At 42.5% G+C, this 12,918-nt stretch overlaps 1 protein-coding gene across 2 annotated transcripts in view; it reads left to right on the forward strand.

The window, feature by feature from the left end:
• The window catches only part of LOC121273717 (WD repeat-containing protein 49-like), an 85,468-nt gene that overhangs the window by 34,104 nt on the left and 38,446 nt on the right, over window positions 1–12,918 (forward strand). For both annotated transcript variants that reach the window (XM_041180883.1, XM_041180887.1), the window contains exons 12-15: window positions 1,142–1,303; window positions 2,616–2,803; window positions 5,295–5,492; window positions 8,199–8,362. In XM_041180883.1, the coding sequence (XP_041036817.1) occupies window positions 1,142–1,303; window positions 2,616–2,803; window positions 5,295–5,492; window positions 8,199–8,362 (712 nt within the window). The remainder of the gene's footprint in view (window positions 1–1,141; window positions 1,304–2,615; window positions 2,804–5,294; window positions 5,493–8,198; window positions 8,363–12,918) is intronic.

The raw sequence follows: 12,918 nt of genomic DNA on the forward strand, positions 1-12,918 counted from the left end.
GTGGCGTTGATGTAAGAAAAGGTGCTATATGGTTCACATTATCTCCCATATCTACTTTGAACACATTCACCCATATTTGGCTTTGCTTATTCAATGTCTGCCTTCACTTCAGGCATAAAATCTTGCGGCAAAACTGTTCCCTGACTGAATTCTTGTCCTCATCGGGGGCAACAGTGTGAACAGTCATTGAAACACGCCTCGCTATAAGAGTTATTCACGATTTAAAACAGAATAAGGCTTGGGGCTGAATCTCCTGGTCAGCGCGTGGTGGCCGGCCCAACACACCGATGCATAAAATGACGTTGGGCATGCGTCCCGATGTCATCATGCGGCATCATGACATTTTGTTTGGCGGGCATGCGCCGGAGTTGGCTGCAAGCCCGCCAAAATGTCAATGGCCTATTAAGGCCAGTAAGAAATCAATTAAAGTATTTAGGAACACTGCCTGTCCAACCTTAAGGATGGCGGGCAGGCAAAAAGCCCAAGTGGCCTTCGCATTTTTCAGGAAACCTCATCCACGGGTGGGATGAGGTTTCCTGAAGCTTTTATAAAACAAAGAAAAAATGTTCCCATCTTTACAAACATGTCCCAACTTATGTGACACTGTCGCATGAGGGGACATGTTTAAATAAATTTTTACCTCATTAACTAACCTGTTTTATTATCCATTCAATCTCCCCGAGGCAGCTCCATGCTTCAGGCAGATTGCTGCGCTCTTTCACACACATGTGCAGGAATCACCCTCCTTCCCCCGCCCACACAGTTAACGCTAAGCGCTACTGGCTGCGTGTTATGCTGGGTGGGCCAGTTAAGCCTTGATTGGCTCGCCCCTGTAAAATGACAGCATGGAGCCGATCGCAGGTGGCGATTGGCTCCGCCCCCAGCCCGCCTGCCATAGGAAAAATCCAGGCCTTGGAATTTAATATGGAATGATTAATTTGTCAAACTTTGTAATAAATAGAAGTCCAAATAATTCAAATTATAAGTTTCTACACATAAAAATGTTCAATTTAACTTAATTACTTTTCTAAAATGTTAACTTTTATTGTATATTGAAGTAAGATAATTACATTTTTATTTTTTCACTGTTAGTGCATGTATGTTCTGGTTTCCTGATTCATATATTAAAAAATCATTGCAGACAACCTACTACATCAACAGGAAGAACCTCAAGCTATAGATAATTTTACTACAGTTTCAAATAGATATTCATTGTTTACTGCTGACTGTGAGGATAATGAATTTAACTACATAGTTTCAAGGCTATTCTTTCTGGAGGGCAGAAAGAATGTTTCCATTGCAGGTGAGAAAGCACAATTACTTCTGTGTGTACACTAATGCAGTATTTATGCATGCGTTATATGCCTTTGTTGTGTTTGATCGATTCACATTTCAATCAAAAGATATATTTAAAATACTGTAGTTTAACTTATCTGGAACAATATTGCCATTTTTTCAGAAAATAATATAAAAAGCAAGATTATATAATTTAAATCAATCTATTTAAAGGAATATCCCTTTCTAATTTAAAAGAAATACACAGGTAATAAATATTATATGATAGTGATCATTTCTCAGGCTTTTTTCAGTACCTTGGTTGAGGATTTGAAGGCTAATTTACAAAACAGTACACCTTTACAAATGGTTTCCAATTTGGCCATTTTCCCATCCGGCGCAAATTGAAAGCCAACAACAGGGTGGATATAATCCTCAGATAATTTTGTGTCAGCAGTGTTTTGAGCGTGAAGATAGAATTGAAGGTTCGCTAATTGGATTCATTTTATCCTAATCGGTCAAAAGAATAAGATAGTTCAACCATGAATATTTTAAGATTGCTTTTGGCCTGATTTGTCCAAAGAGCATATTCAAACAAGGAAGAGAGGTCTTTGGATAGTTGCTATCTCTGCTCTAGGATAACATGGCTATGGCTGCTAACTATATCTAGTTGATTAAAAGTGATGTACGTGTCCCAACTCATGTGACAGTGTCACATGGGGGGACACGTTAGGGAAATATTATTTTTGCCCCTTCACCATTTTTAAATTTGGCGCCGATCTCCCTGAGGCAGCGCTTAGCCTCAGGGAGATGAGTGCGCTCTTTCGTGCACTCTTGGCTGAGGGATTCCCCCCAATCGGAGGCACGCTCACTCCTGCACCCACCCCACCACCCCCCCCAACCCATGAGGGAAAATTCATCCCATAGAAAAGCAGCAGTACTGGAAATGAAAAAATCAATCCTAGATTTGTAAATTATAATCCACCTATTGTACTCTTTTTGATTAACATCTTAATGTTGGAGAACTTAAGTTTAAACAAATGACCACTTGTCACTCAATGAGTTAAAAACTTAAAAATAGTTTTTACTTAATATGTTCAATAGCAGGGAAGTATTTAAAGCATGCCATTCAAATGATTCAGAAACTGATGTAAGGTAGCTTTAGAAAATTAATTGTATCTTAGAAGATATCATCCTTTTTAATAATTTATTAACTTCCATCCGTACATTGAAAATTTATAAAAGACATGGTTCTGCTTGTGTATTTATTTGGATTTGCAACTAATAGTGATTTCCTTACAAGAAGTAAATATTTTTGGACTTTCTTTTTAAACTTTTAGGTGGTGCAAACCTTGTAGCCTGTGGTGGTTGTGGAATTGTTCGTTTTTGGAATACCTTTAAAAGCCTTCTGTTGGCTGAGTTTGAGGCCCATGCAAATGCAGCATCCATTATTATGACAGTTGATAAAAATAGTGACTATCTTATAACAGGGGATGTGAATGGACATACTAAAGTTTGGAACATACAGGTAAAGAAACTTTGTTTGCTTTATGTGCACTATTTTCTTTCTGTGGCCATTAACTTCCAAGTGATGATCTACTTACAATGAATTTTAGGGACAGTTGATGACATGGTGGTAATATCATTGGACTAGTAATCCAGAGGCCCAGGCTAATTTTCTGGGGGCATGAGTTCAAATCCCGCTAAGGCAGATGATAAATTCTGGAATTGAAAGCTAGTCTCAGTAATGGTGACCCTGAAACTATCATTGATGGACAACAAATGCCAGTGATGCCCACATCCCAAAAAAGAACTAAACATTGAATGCTCTGAAAATTGGCCTTCAATTAGTGGAGCTACATTTGTTGATTGAATTCAAATGAAGAAATGCTGAAGTTAGTGCTATGTTTTAATTGTCTAACTATTTAAGAATGTGGTGCTAATTCCATCAGTGTGTAACATCCAAAATTGAGCTATGCTTTTGTTCACCGCTTAGACTTTATTTCAGACCAGCTAACTTTTATTGTGAAGGATCTGAAGGGCAGCTGCATAATCCAGCACTCCCAGGAAGCACATCATAAGAAAATTTCAAACTATTTCAATCCATAATGGATGGAAGATGACAGGCTGCATGCCCAAGATGTTCTGAGATTTTCTGATTGTGAGATTAGCCCCCTGAAGCCTGGTTCTCCAGGTGTGGACTATTTTCCAATTAGTTTTGAATGCTCATTCCAGACCTGGCTCTGAGAAAGTCTAGATTTTATTACCCGAGTACCCTACTAATCGTAACAAACAATTTATCAGCAGGAGTATTCTCTCAAGTAGTTAAGTTTTACCACATTAATTTAAACATAATAGAGAAAAGTGATTTGATTAATTGGTTAGTAATTTTTCTGGTAATACAACTTGCAGTGTGTCGTGCACTAATATATAAATCTTGTTCCTAAATCAGCTCAGAGTCCTATATTTCACCTTAAAAACAGAGGAACCAGCATTGCTTTTGTCCAAATTGAATATTTACAAGCACAATCGAACAGTAACAGTTTATTCATAAATTTGTGGACTTTAATGTTAAACTGGACACTAACCTAAAACTTAGAGACCCATTTGTTATCCGTTTATTCGTTTATAAACATGAGTCCAAATCTTCCGGTCTCCAGATTGTCGGAGACCAGACATACAATTGAAGATGCACATTGGACTCCATGGAAATTTTTTCATGCAGATCTACGTGCCTGGGAAGTTTCAACGTCTGATGGGCAATTCCCTTGCTCCCTGGGACGCTCCACAAATGTCTTTGACTCTGAGCTAGTTAGAGACTTCAAGCAGTTCCAGGGGACTTAATTGACTCTTTATTTCTCTTCCCCCACCTAGTGGTGCATGAGGCAAACAAAGCACATGCTTACATCTGTTTTCATAGCTAGTTTTTCTTAGAGCAGGTCACTTGCCTGTCACCAGAGGTTATAGCTTGATATAGGTTAGCGCTACTCCACACCAAGCATGGTCGGGCAGGAGGCTGTCTGCTCCTACTGCCTGTCACAGCTGTGTTGGAAAGGTTTAAAGGTTGGTAATTAATATGTTTGGTCAAACTATGACCTTTCTTGGACTCAAACCCAGAGCTTCAGGCTCAGAGGCAGTGACGCTAAACACTGCCCCATAAGACCTCCCGTCTTACCTGAATAGTTACACAGGTAATGTTAAACAGATTTAAACCTAGCCTAACATCTGGGTAACTACACAACTAACCCCCTAATCACCTCCCCTAACAACACCCCCTGACCAACTGTCTACCCACCCGACCCAAACCGACTACCCCTTCGACTGGACCAGACTATTACCACACCCACCTGCCACCTCACTCACTTAGCACCTCACTCACTTGCCACCTCAACCACTTGCCACCTCACCCACCTACTCACCTGCCACCTCTCACCCCTACCACCCTACCCACTTACCTACCTCACCCAACTACCCATTCAATCATTCACACATTCACTTACCCGTCCACTAACATTCATTCACTAATAATCATTCATTAATATTCAAACTGACCCTTTATACTTACCATGCAGCAGCCAGTGCTGTAAAAACTGCGTGCCCTGTCTTCCTCCAACCCTACTCCACTTCGACGGAGCTCTCTGAGCACTGCACTGTGCATTTCTAGGAAAGTTGGACTTGAAGATCTTGGTAGAAATGTGCAGCAGCATCAAGTCAAGGGAATTTTGGATCGCAGCGGCAATCTGATGATCATTGCCTCTGCTGGGAAGACCTGGGCCATGATTTATTGTTCAGTATGTAACTTCACTCTCGGATCATCTCAATCTAATTTATTTGTTTATGACATTTGTCCCATGCACAAACATTCATACGATTTTATTGTTTTTTTTACTGTTTGCAGGCAGATGAGCAAAGTTTTACTCACATAATAATATTAATCTCACCTGGAAATGAACATTGTTATTTGTCAGCTGTTGTGAAGAAATAAGTTGCACATTGTGGTTCTGTTTGTTTTTGATTAGGATTACTGCTTGTGTTCCAGTGACATTGTCATTACTCAACTTCCACCAATGGTGGCAGAGATACAAGCTCATAACGATTGCATCAATCACCTTGAAACTTGTGTGCAGGATGACCGTTTGCTAATTCTTTCTGCATCTGCTGACTGCAGCATTGTTTTGAGTGACATTTCTGGATCAGTAATTGGTGTATTTGGACAGGTACAGATTATTTTTATTAAATTATCATGTTGATTGCATGTATGCAGGTTAAGAAAATAATGCTTTGCCATGATCTTCATTACTTTAGTTTCAAAAATGCAGCACAGTGCTGCTAATATAGGATGTTCATGACAATCAGAATTACTCCCAAAACTTGGTCTTGCATTGTTTTACTCAGTTTGGCAAAATGGAGCAGAGGCAGCTATCTGGATTGCCATTCTGCGTTTGACCAATTATCAAGAGCAAACTACCCCAGTAGCTTTTCTTAGGTTGGAAAGCAGTATTCTATGCACTGATTTAAGTATGCATACTCCCCACTTGTACTGCTATCCAAATATTATCAATAGGACAGCAGGTGCACAGAAACAGCTACACTGAGGAACCAAAAGTCAGCAATGCCTTGATTTCTTTTGTACTTTGGAGTTAAATACACATACTCAATTGCTGCTTATAACTAGCGATACGTGTTTCTTATACTTGGTAGCAAACATTTTAAAGCAAATTGCTTTAGTTTACTCAATAGATGGTGTGAATTACAAAGTTAAATACAATTCATAAATTGTTCTAATCTACTTCTCTGTTAAAACGTTTAATAATAGAGCTAAAGAAATATTTTTTGCATCTAACATTTTAAACACATGCATACATAATTTAGTCATTCTAATAAAATCTTATTTAATATTTACGAAAAAAAAGATGCCTTGCAATACCATTCTTTTTTTCAGCAGAATATTGATGCAATGTCTGTCAATTGGTTGGAACTTTATGTCTACATGGCTTAAAAGTTATGCTGTTTCTATTACATTTTTTAAAGGATGTTGGGCATCCTTTTACCCTAGATTTTCTTTAAACAATAGTTCTTTTAAGTTATTTGATGAAGTGCCACATAGCAGACCTATTTGAAAAAAGAACACATGGTATTAAAGGGATGGTGGTAACTTGGGTATATGTTGTTTTGATGGAAGAGAAGTATGCATTGGGGTCTCTCAGCGATTGGCATTCGGAACATTGCTCTCCTTGTTATTTATAATTGACCAGGACTTGGAGTATAGTTTTGAAGTTTGTAGATGATACAAAACATGCAGTTTAGTGAATAGTGAGGAGGACAGTAGCAGTTGTCAGGAGAATGTCTACAAGGCCCAGCTTACATGTGTGATGGAATACTCCCCACTTGCCTGAATGAGTGCTACTCTAACCACACTCAGGAAATCAGCCCACTTGATCAGTGCCCCATTCACCACCCTAAACACTCACTCTCTTCATCAATAGTGTGCAGTAGCAGCATTGTGTGCCATTTACAAGATCAACTGTAGCAACTTGCCAGTGCTTCTTCAACAGCACCTTCCAAACCTGTGACCTTTACCACCTGGAAGGACAAGGGCAGCAGGCACACAGGAAGACCACTATCTGCAAGTTCCCTTCCAAGACACACACCATTCTGAGTTGGAAAAATATCGCCATTCCTTGGCTGTCATTGGGTCAAATTTCTGGAACACCTTGCCTAACAGCACTAGGGGTGTATCTATTCCACATGGAAAGGAGTGCAAGAGCAGAAGGACCCAGGCCAGCATATTCACAAATCTTTGAAGGTAGCTCTTTCGAGTACAAACATGTTTCCATCTGTTCCTATTCAGATGAAGTTACATTGTTTCATAGTTTGCCACTGTGAGATTTGAATTCTTCATCTTGGGGTTACAACCCCAGTACCATAACCACTTGGCTATTTAGGCCAAGCATCTTTGAAGGTAGCAGGGCAAGCTGATTAGGCAGTTAATATGATATTCAGCTGTGTAAACAGAGACATTAAATACAAAAAAAAAGTCATGCCAAACCTTTAGAAATGACAGGTTATGCCTAAGCTGGAGTACTGTATACAATTCTGGGCACCACACTATAAGAAGATATGTTAAGGCCTTCAAGAGGGTATAGAGAATAATGCCAGGGATGAAGGATTTTGGTTATATTGTGAGATTGGAGAAGGTGTGATTGTTCTCCTTCATGCAGGGAAGTTTAGGGAGACTTATTGGGGTATTCAAAATTATGAATGGTTTTAATAGACGAAGTAGGGAAAAGTAATTTCTCCTGACAAGTGTCTTGATTACCAGAGCTCTTGGATTAAAAATAATTGCCAAGATATCTAAAGGGGAAATAAGAAATATTTGAACATATGGCAATTAAGATCTGCAATGCAATACCGGAAAGGTTGGTGGAAGCAGGTTCCATAGGAAATTTAAGATAACAATTGGACATGTACTTAAAGAGGACTAATTTGCAGAGTTATGGGTAAAAGGCTGGGATGTGGGCCTAAATTGAACAGAGCCAGGGTGGGCACGATAGGCAGAATTTTTTCTGTGCTGAGCGATTCTATGTAGTTCAGTTTTCGTTGCGCTTAGTTACATTATATATATCGCATGAAATCACATATGAAATTATTGGTCATTGTATTCAAGCATTTTCTTAGAGACAACTGAAGAAAATGCCTCCACAATGGACATCAATTCATATGAACAAATTAGACTTTAAAATAAATTATTCTACAAAGGATAAACTTTACACTTTGGGTAGGTTACTGAAGCCATGAGGAAAAATAGATCAATTATTTCATGAGCTATTAAGTGTACATTTGTTATATACCAAATCACTTCAATGTTTAAAGACAAATGACTGCATTTTAGAAAAATTACTAATTTGAAACACTGGATTTAGGATGAACATTGGCGAATTGGTGAGTGTTCACCTCCATCTGTAATAAAAATAGCGCCCAAAGAGGAGAAGACTGTAGGTCAGAAGCAGGTGAGGAGTGAAGAATGTCTGTCAGTTTTCAAACACAGCATCCCCATTACTGAAGAGAAAATTGACCCAGATAGCAAGTAAGTCATTATAACAAAATGCTGGGTAGAGAAAGGATTAATAGAGATAGCAGAATATAGCTGCTGCATTTATAAGTGTGTTTTCTTACTGCTATGTTTATAACTTGTTATGACATGGCAGATGATGTGTGCCAGGTGGATCAAATCCATGAGGGAAACTTGATCACGCAATCACAATGGTTTTGCAATTTGTAGTTATTTCGAGATGCGTGCTCTGAATTCAGTAGTAACAAGTCCACCAAGACCTTAGAGATTTTTTTAGAAAACTAAATTAAACATTTATTAACAAAAGAAAAGATTTCAAGCACATACATAGGTCTACAAAATATAATAACTCCTAAAAACCCCAATTATTCTGGCTTCCAGTTACAACCCCGTTAAGGCAACAGTAAACAAAAAATAGATTTTAAAGATATTCCAGCCAGTTAACATAACCCCCTGGACAGTGGAATTCAAAATGGCTTTTCCCAGCTTTGGTTTCTGTAGACAGCAGCTTAATGCACAAACACTGGAGGCTTTTCACATTTCTGGTTGACCTTACAATGCCTTCCTCTCTGACACATAGCCTCTTCTCCTTTCTACATGTTTCTCCCTTTTAATGCAAATTCCATTGTTCCCATACATCTTTGGAACTTTGAAACTTTTTAAACTTTGGGACTTTGGAAATGTTAAATATTTCGGAACCACCTTTGATCAAAAGTCCCTTGGTAATTTAAATATAGTCCAATCCAGGTTGTTTGTATTTTCTTTTATCTTTGGAAACCAGTTAGGCTGGAAATTAGAATCTGCTGTGTTATTTCAAGCCAAACTGTACAACATCATGCATTTATAGCTTTACTGCCTGAAGACAGGATCTATAACAGGCTGATACCATAGCAGAGGAATAGGAGTAGGCTGTTTAGCCCCTTGAACTTGTTTTGCCATTCAATTACATTAAGGCTGATCTGTGACCTAACTCCACCTACCAACTTGGTTCCATATCCCTTACGGTCCTTGTCGAACAAAAATCTATCATTCATGATTTTGTAATTTTCAATTGATCTAGCACCAATAGAGTTTTAATGGAGAGAGATCCAGATATCCACTACATTTTGTGTGAAGGATTCCTCCCTGATATCGCCCCTGAATGCTCTAGTTCTAATTTTAAAGTTATGCCCCTTATTCTGGATGCCCCCACCAGAGGAAATATTTTCTCTCTCTCTACCCTATTGAAAACTTTAATCATCTTAAACACCACAGTTAGATCACTGCTTACTCTTCTGTACACAAGGGACTACGAAACCTAGTCTATGTAACCTTATAATTATAATTTAACCCTTTCTTAGCCCTGGTATCATTCTGGTGAACTTGCTCTGCATCTCCAAGGTCAGTATATCCTTCCTGAGATGCAGTCCTCAGAGCTGAATGCAATACTATAGGTCAGGCTTGTCCAACCCACAGCCCATGAATCCCCTCCATGTGGCCCCCTGGAGCATTTGTTGAAAATGTCAATAAGGCAGGTCAACGAGTTTGAAGATTTCTGCAGGGGACTGCTCCTCCAATCACAGCCTGTTTCTCTCCTGCATTTGCTGCCGATAGGTTCAATTGTGAGCCTATCAGCAGCAAACATGGAAGAGAACCAGGCTGTGATTGGAGGAACAGTGAACATTAGCAACTCTGGAACACATGGGGCCTCTACTCATCAAGCCCTCGGCTTATGGTCCTTTGGCCAGGCTCTGGCCACTTATTCCGAGTTCCTCTGTCATTCTCCCAGTTCCTCCCCGCATTCCCCTGGTTTCCCCTCCAGTTCCTCTTGCGTTCCCCCTGGTTCCTCCCTGCATTCCCCTGATTTTTCCCCCAGTTCCCCCCGGTTCCTCCCCACATTCCCCTGATTTCTCCCCCAGTTCCTCTTGCATTCTCCCCAGTTCCTCCCCGCGTTCCCCTAGTTTCCCCCTAGTTCCTCTTGTGTTCCCCCCTGTTCCTCCCCGGGGTCCCCTGGTTTCTCCCCCAGTTCCTCTTGAGTTTCCCCGGTTCCTCCAGGCTCATTCCTGCGTTTCCACAGCTTCAGCCACATTTCATTGATTCTTCCCCATGTTTCTCAGATTCCACTTGCATTTTCCCGATTCCTCCTATGTTTCCCCTTTTCCTCCTGTATATCCTGGTTACTCCCGGGTCCCCCCCGGTTCCTCCCACATTCCCCAGTTCCTCCTGCATTCCCTGGGTTCCTCCCACGTTCAACCAGCTCTCAGCACCCCCTTCAGCAGGCACTGCGTTCAGGGGCCACTAGGCCTCAGGTGTTGCTCCGGTCCCCTCTTCCGTTCTCATCGCACCTCCCCCATCCCCACAGCTGATTTGATGAGTGAGCGTATGTAAGTTAGTGTGAGGGCAGGTGAGTAAGTGGGTGAGGGTGTGCGGCTTAGTGGATGAGCAAGAATGAGTGAGGATAGGTGGGTGAGGGTGAGTGAGGGAGGGTGGGTGGGTGAGTGTCTGAGAGAGAGAGGGTGAGCATGTGTGTGTCTGAGAGAGAGAGGGTGAGCATGTGTGTGTTAGAGAGACAGAAAGAGAGACGGTGAACATGTGTTTGCATGTGTGTGTGTATGTGTGTGTGGGTGAGTGTGTGTGTCAGGGAGAGAGGGTGAGCGTGTGTGTCTGAGATAGTGAGAGGGTGAATGTGTGTGTCTGTGTGAGGGGGGTGGGGTAATTAGAGGGGTGGAGGGCAGTGCCTGTGTGGCTCACTCCCAGCACAGAATTTTCCCAGATTTGCACTAAGTGCGGTAGCGGGTGGGTAAAATGATGTCTAACCCGTCGGCCGTGATGGCGAGTTTTCATGCCGTATTGTCCTAAACCCACCACATTATTTATGTACTCCTGGGAAACATGCTGTTTCCATGGTGATTGGGTTCTCATTCACCCGCCCACCATCAACCTGCTGCTGCATCACGCCGAGTGCCATATTTAAAATCCAGCCACAGACCACCACTGCAACACGGAAGATATGGCCCTGAAACTGAAGAAGACTGCAGCCCCCAAGTTCAATAACCCGTCCCTCTAGTGCCTTTTGGATGATGTGGAGGCCCGTCAGGATGTCCTCTACCCCCGCTCTGGCTGCAAGATGGGCAGCAACAGCACTAACTCAGCTTGGGAGGCAGTGGTCAGTGCCAACACCTTGCAAAAGAGGACAGCCACCCAGTGCCGCAAGAGAATGAATGATCTCCTCTGTTCGTCCAGGGTAAGTCACTCTTCTCATCACTTTCAACTCTCACACTCCCAAACCCGTCACACGTCTACAGTGATCTCACCCACTACCAGTTCAAGGAACATTACCATTCAATCTCTCACACACCGTCATTGTCCTCATTCTGTCCAAGGGACCACTCACCACCCGCACAGGCCAGGCATACTTATCATCTGGCCTGGCAGGCATCCTGCTTGCACTTTCTCTATCTCTAGTCATGCAGCTGGTACACAACAAGAAGGAGAGGTCGCTGACTGGTGGCGGAATGCCCAAAATCAAAGCCATCATGGACTTTGAAAACAGACATCCGGTTGACTGGCGAGGATCTGGACCAGTCCTGTGCTGACTGTGAGGTTGGTGGTGCTCTTCCAAATGTGGATCCAGCATTGTAGCATCCATCAGATAACCATGCTGTGAGTGATGTGTCCTCTTTCACAGGCCACTGCCATGCACTAATTATCTCCCCTTGCTTCTGCAGGCACATCTGCCAAACAGCTAACGGAGTCCATGACCCAGGGCCTCCAAACAAGCCTGAAGAAACTTCTGAAGAGGAACTTGGAGGCACTGTCGTTGAAGACCTGTCACAGCGCTCACCCACACCCTCCACCAGCGCAGAGACACACACCTTGGTGGGACCTAGCTTTAGAGTAGCCTCAGGGTCGCGATCTGGTGAGCACATCACGCTGACTGATACACAGCAGATGGCGGCAGGGTCTTCCCTAGCGTCCTGCACTTGGAGGACTGCTGGAGGCCAGTAATTTGCGGAGTTCGAGTCAGATAAGGAGCCTCTGGACTCGGTCATGTCACAGATGCTGGAACTGCAAAGGCAAGCTCGGGAACATCAGGAAGGGGTGTCCGCTGCACTCCTCAGATTGCAAGGCATGATGGAGGAGTCCATCTGTCTTCAGTCTGTGGTGGTAGCGCCATCATTGCAATGCACTGAGGTCAACGCAGGTAGGATGGTGGCTGCCACGGAGACCTTGGTCCAGGTACTTCACTCCTGTACTGCTGCACGGCTCAACTCCATCATTGATGTCATAATTGGCCTCCAACAGTGTGTACGCTTGATCTCATTCCAGCTACCGTTCTGCTCAAGGAGTCAGCCAGGGGTCCCTGTGCATGCATAGGAATGTGGATCAGCAGGTGCCCACTCTTGGCCCACCCATCCAGGTGACTCCGAGAGTGTCCAGCCCATCTGACTCCCTTCTTCTTGTGACCTCAGCAGCTCCAGCTCCACAGGCCAAAGAGGGTGCCATTGCCACACAGCAGGACCCTGAAAGCAGGTCGGGGCCCTCCAAGGGACGCCCACCAAAGTCATCACAGACAGGGCGTCACAGTCAAC

The sequence above is a fragment of the Carcharodon carcharias genome, chromosome 2, assembly GCF_017639515.1.
Source record: "Carcharodon carcharias isolate sCarCar2 chromosome 2, sCarCar2.pri, whole genome shotgun sequence".
NCBI classification, from domain to species: Eukaryota; Metazoa; Chordata; class Chondrichthyes; order Lamniformes; family Lamnidae; genus Carcharodon; species Carcharodon carcharias.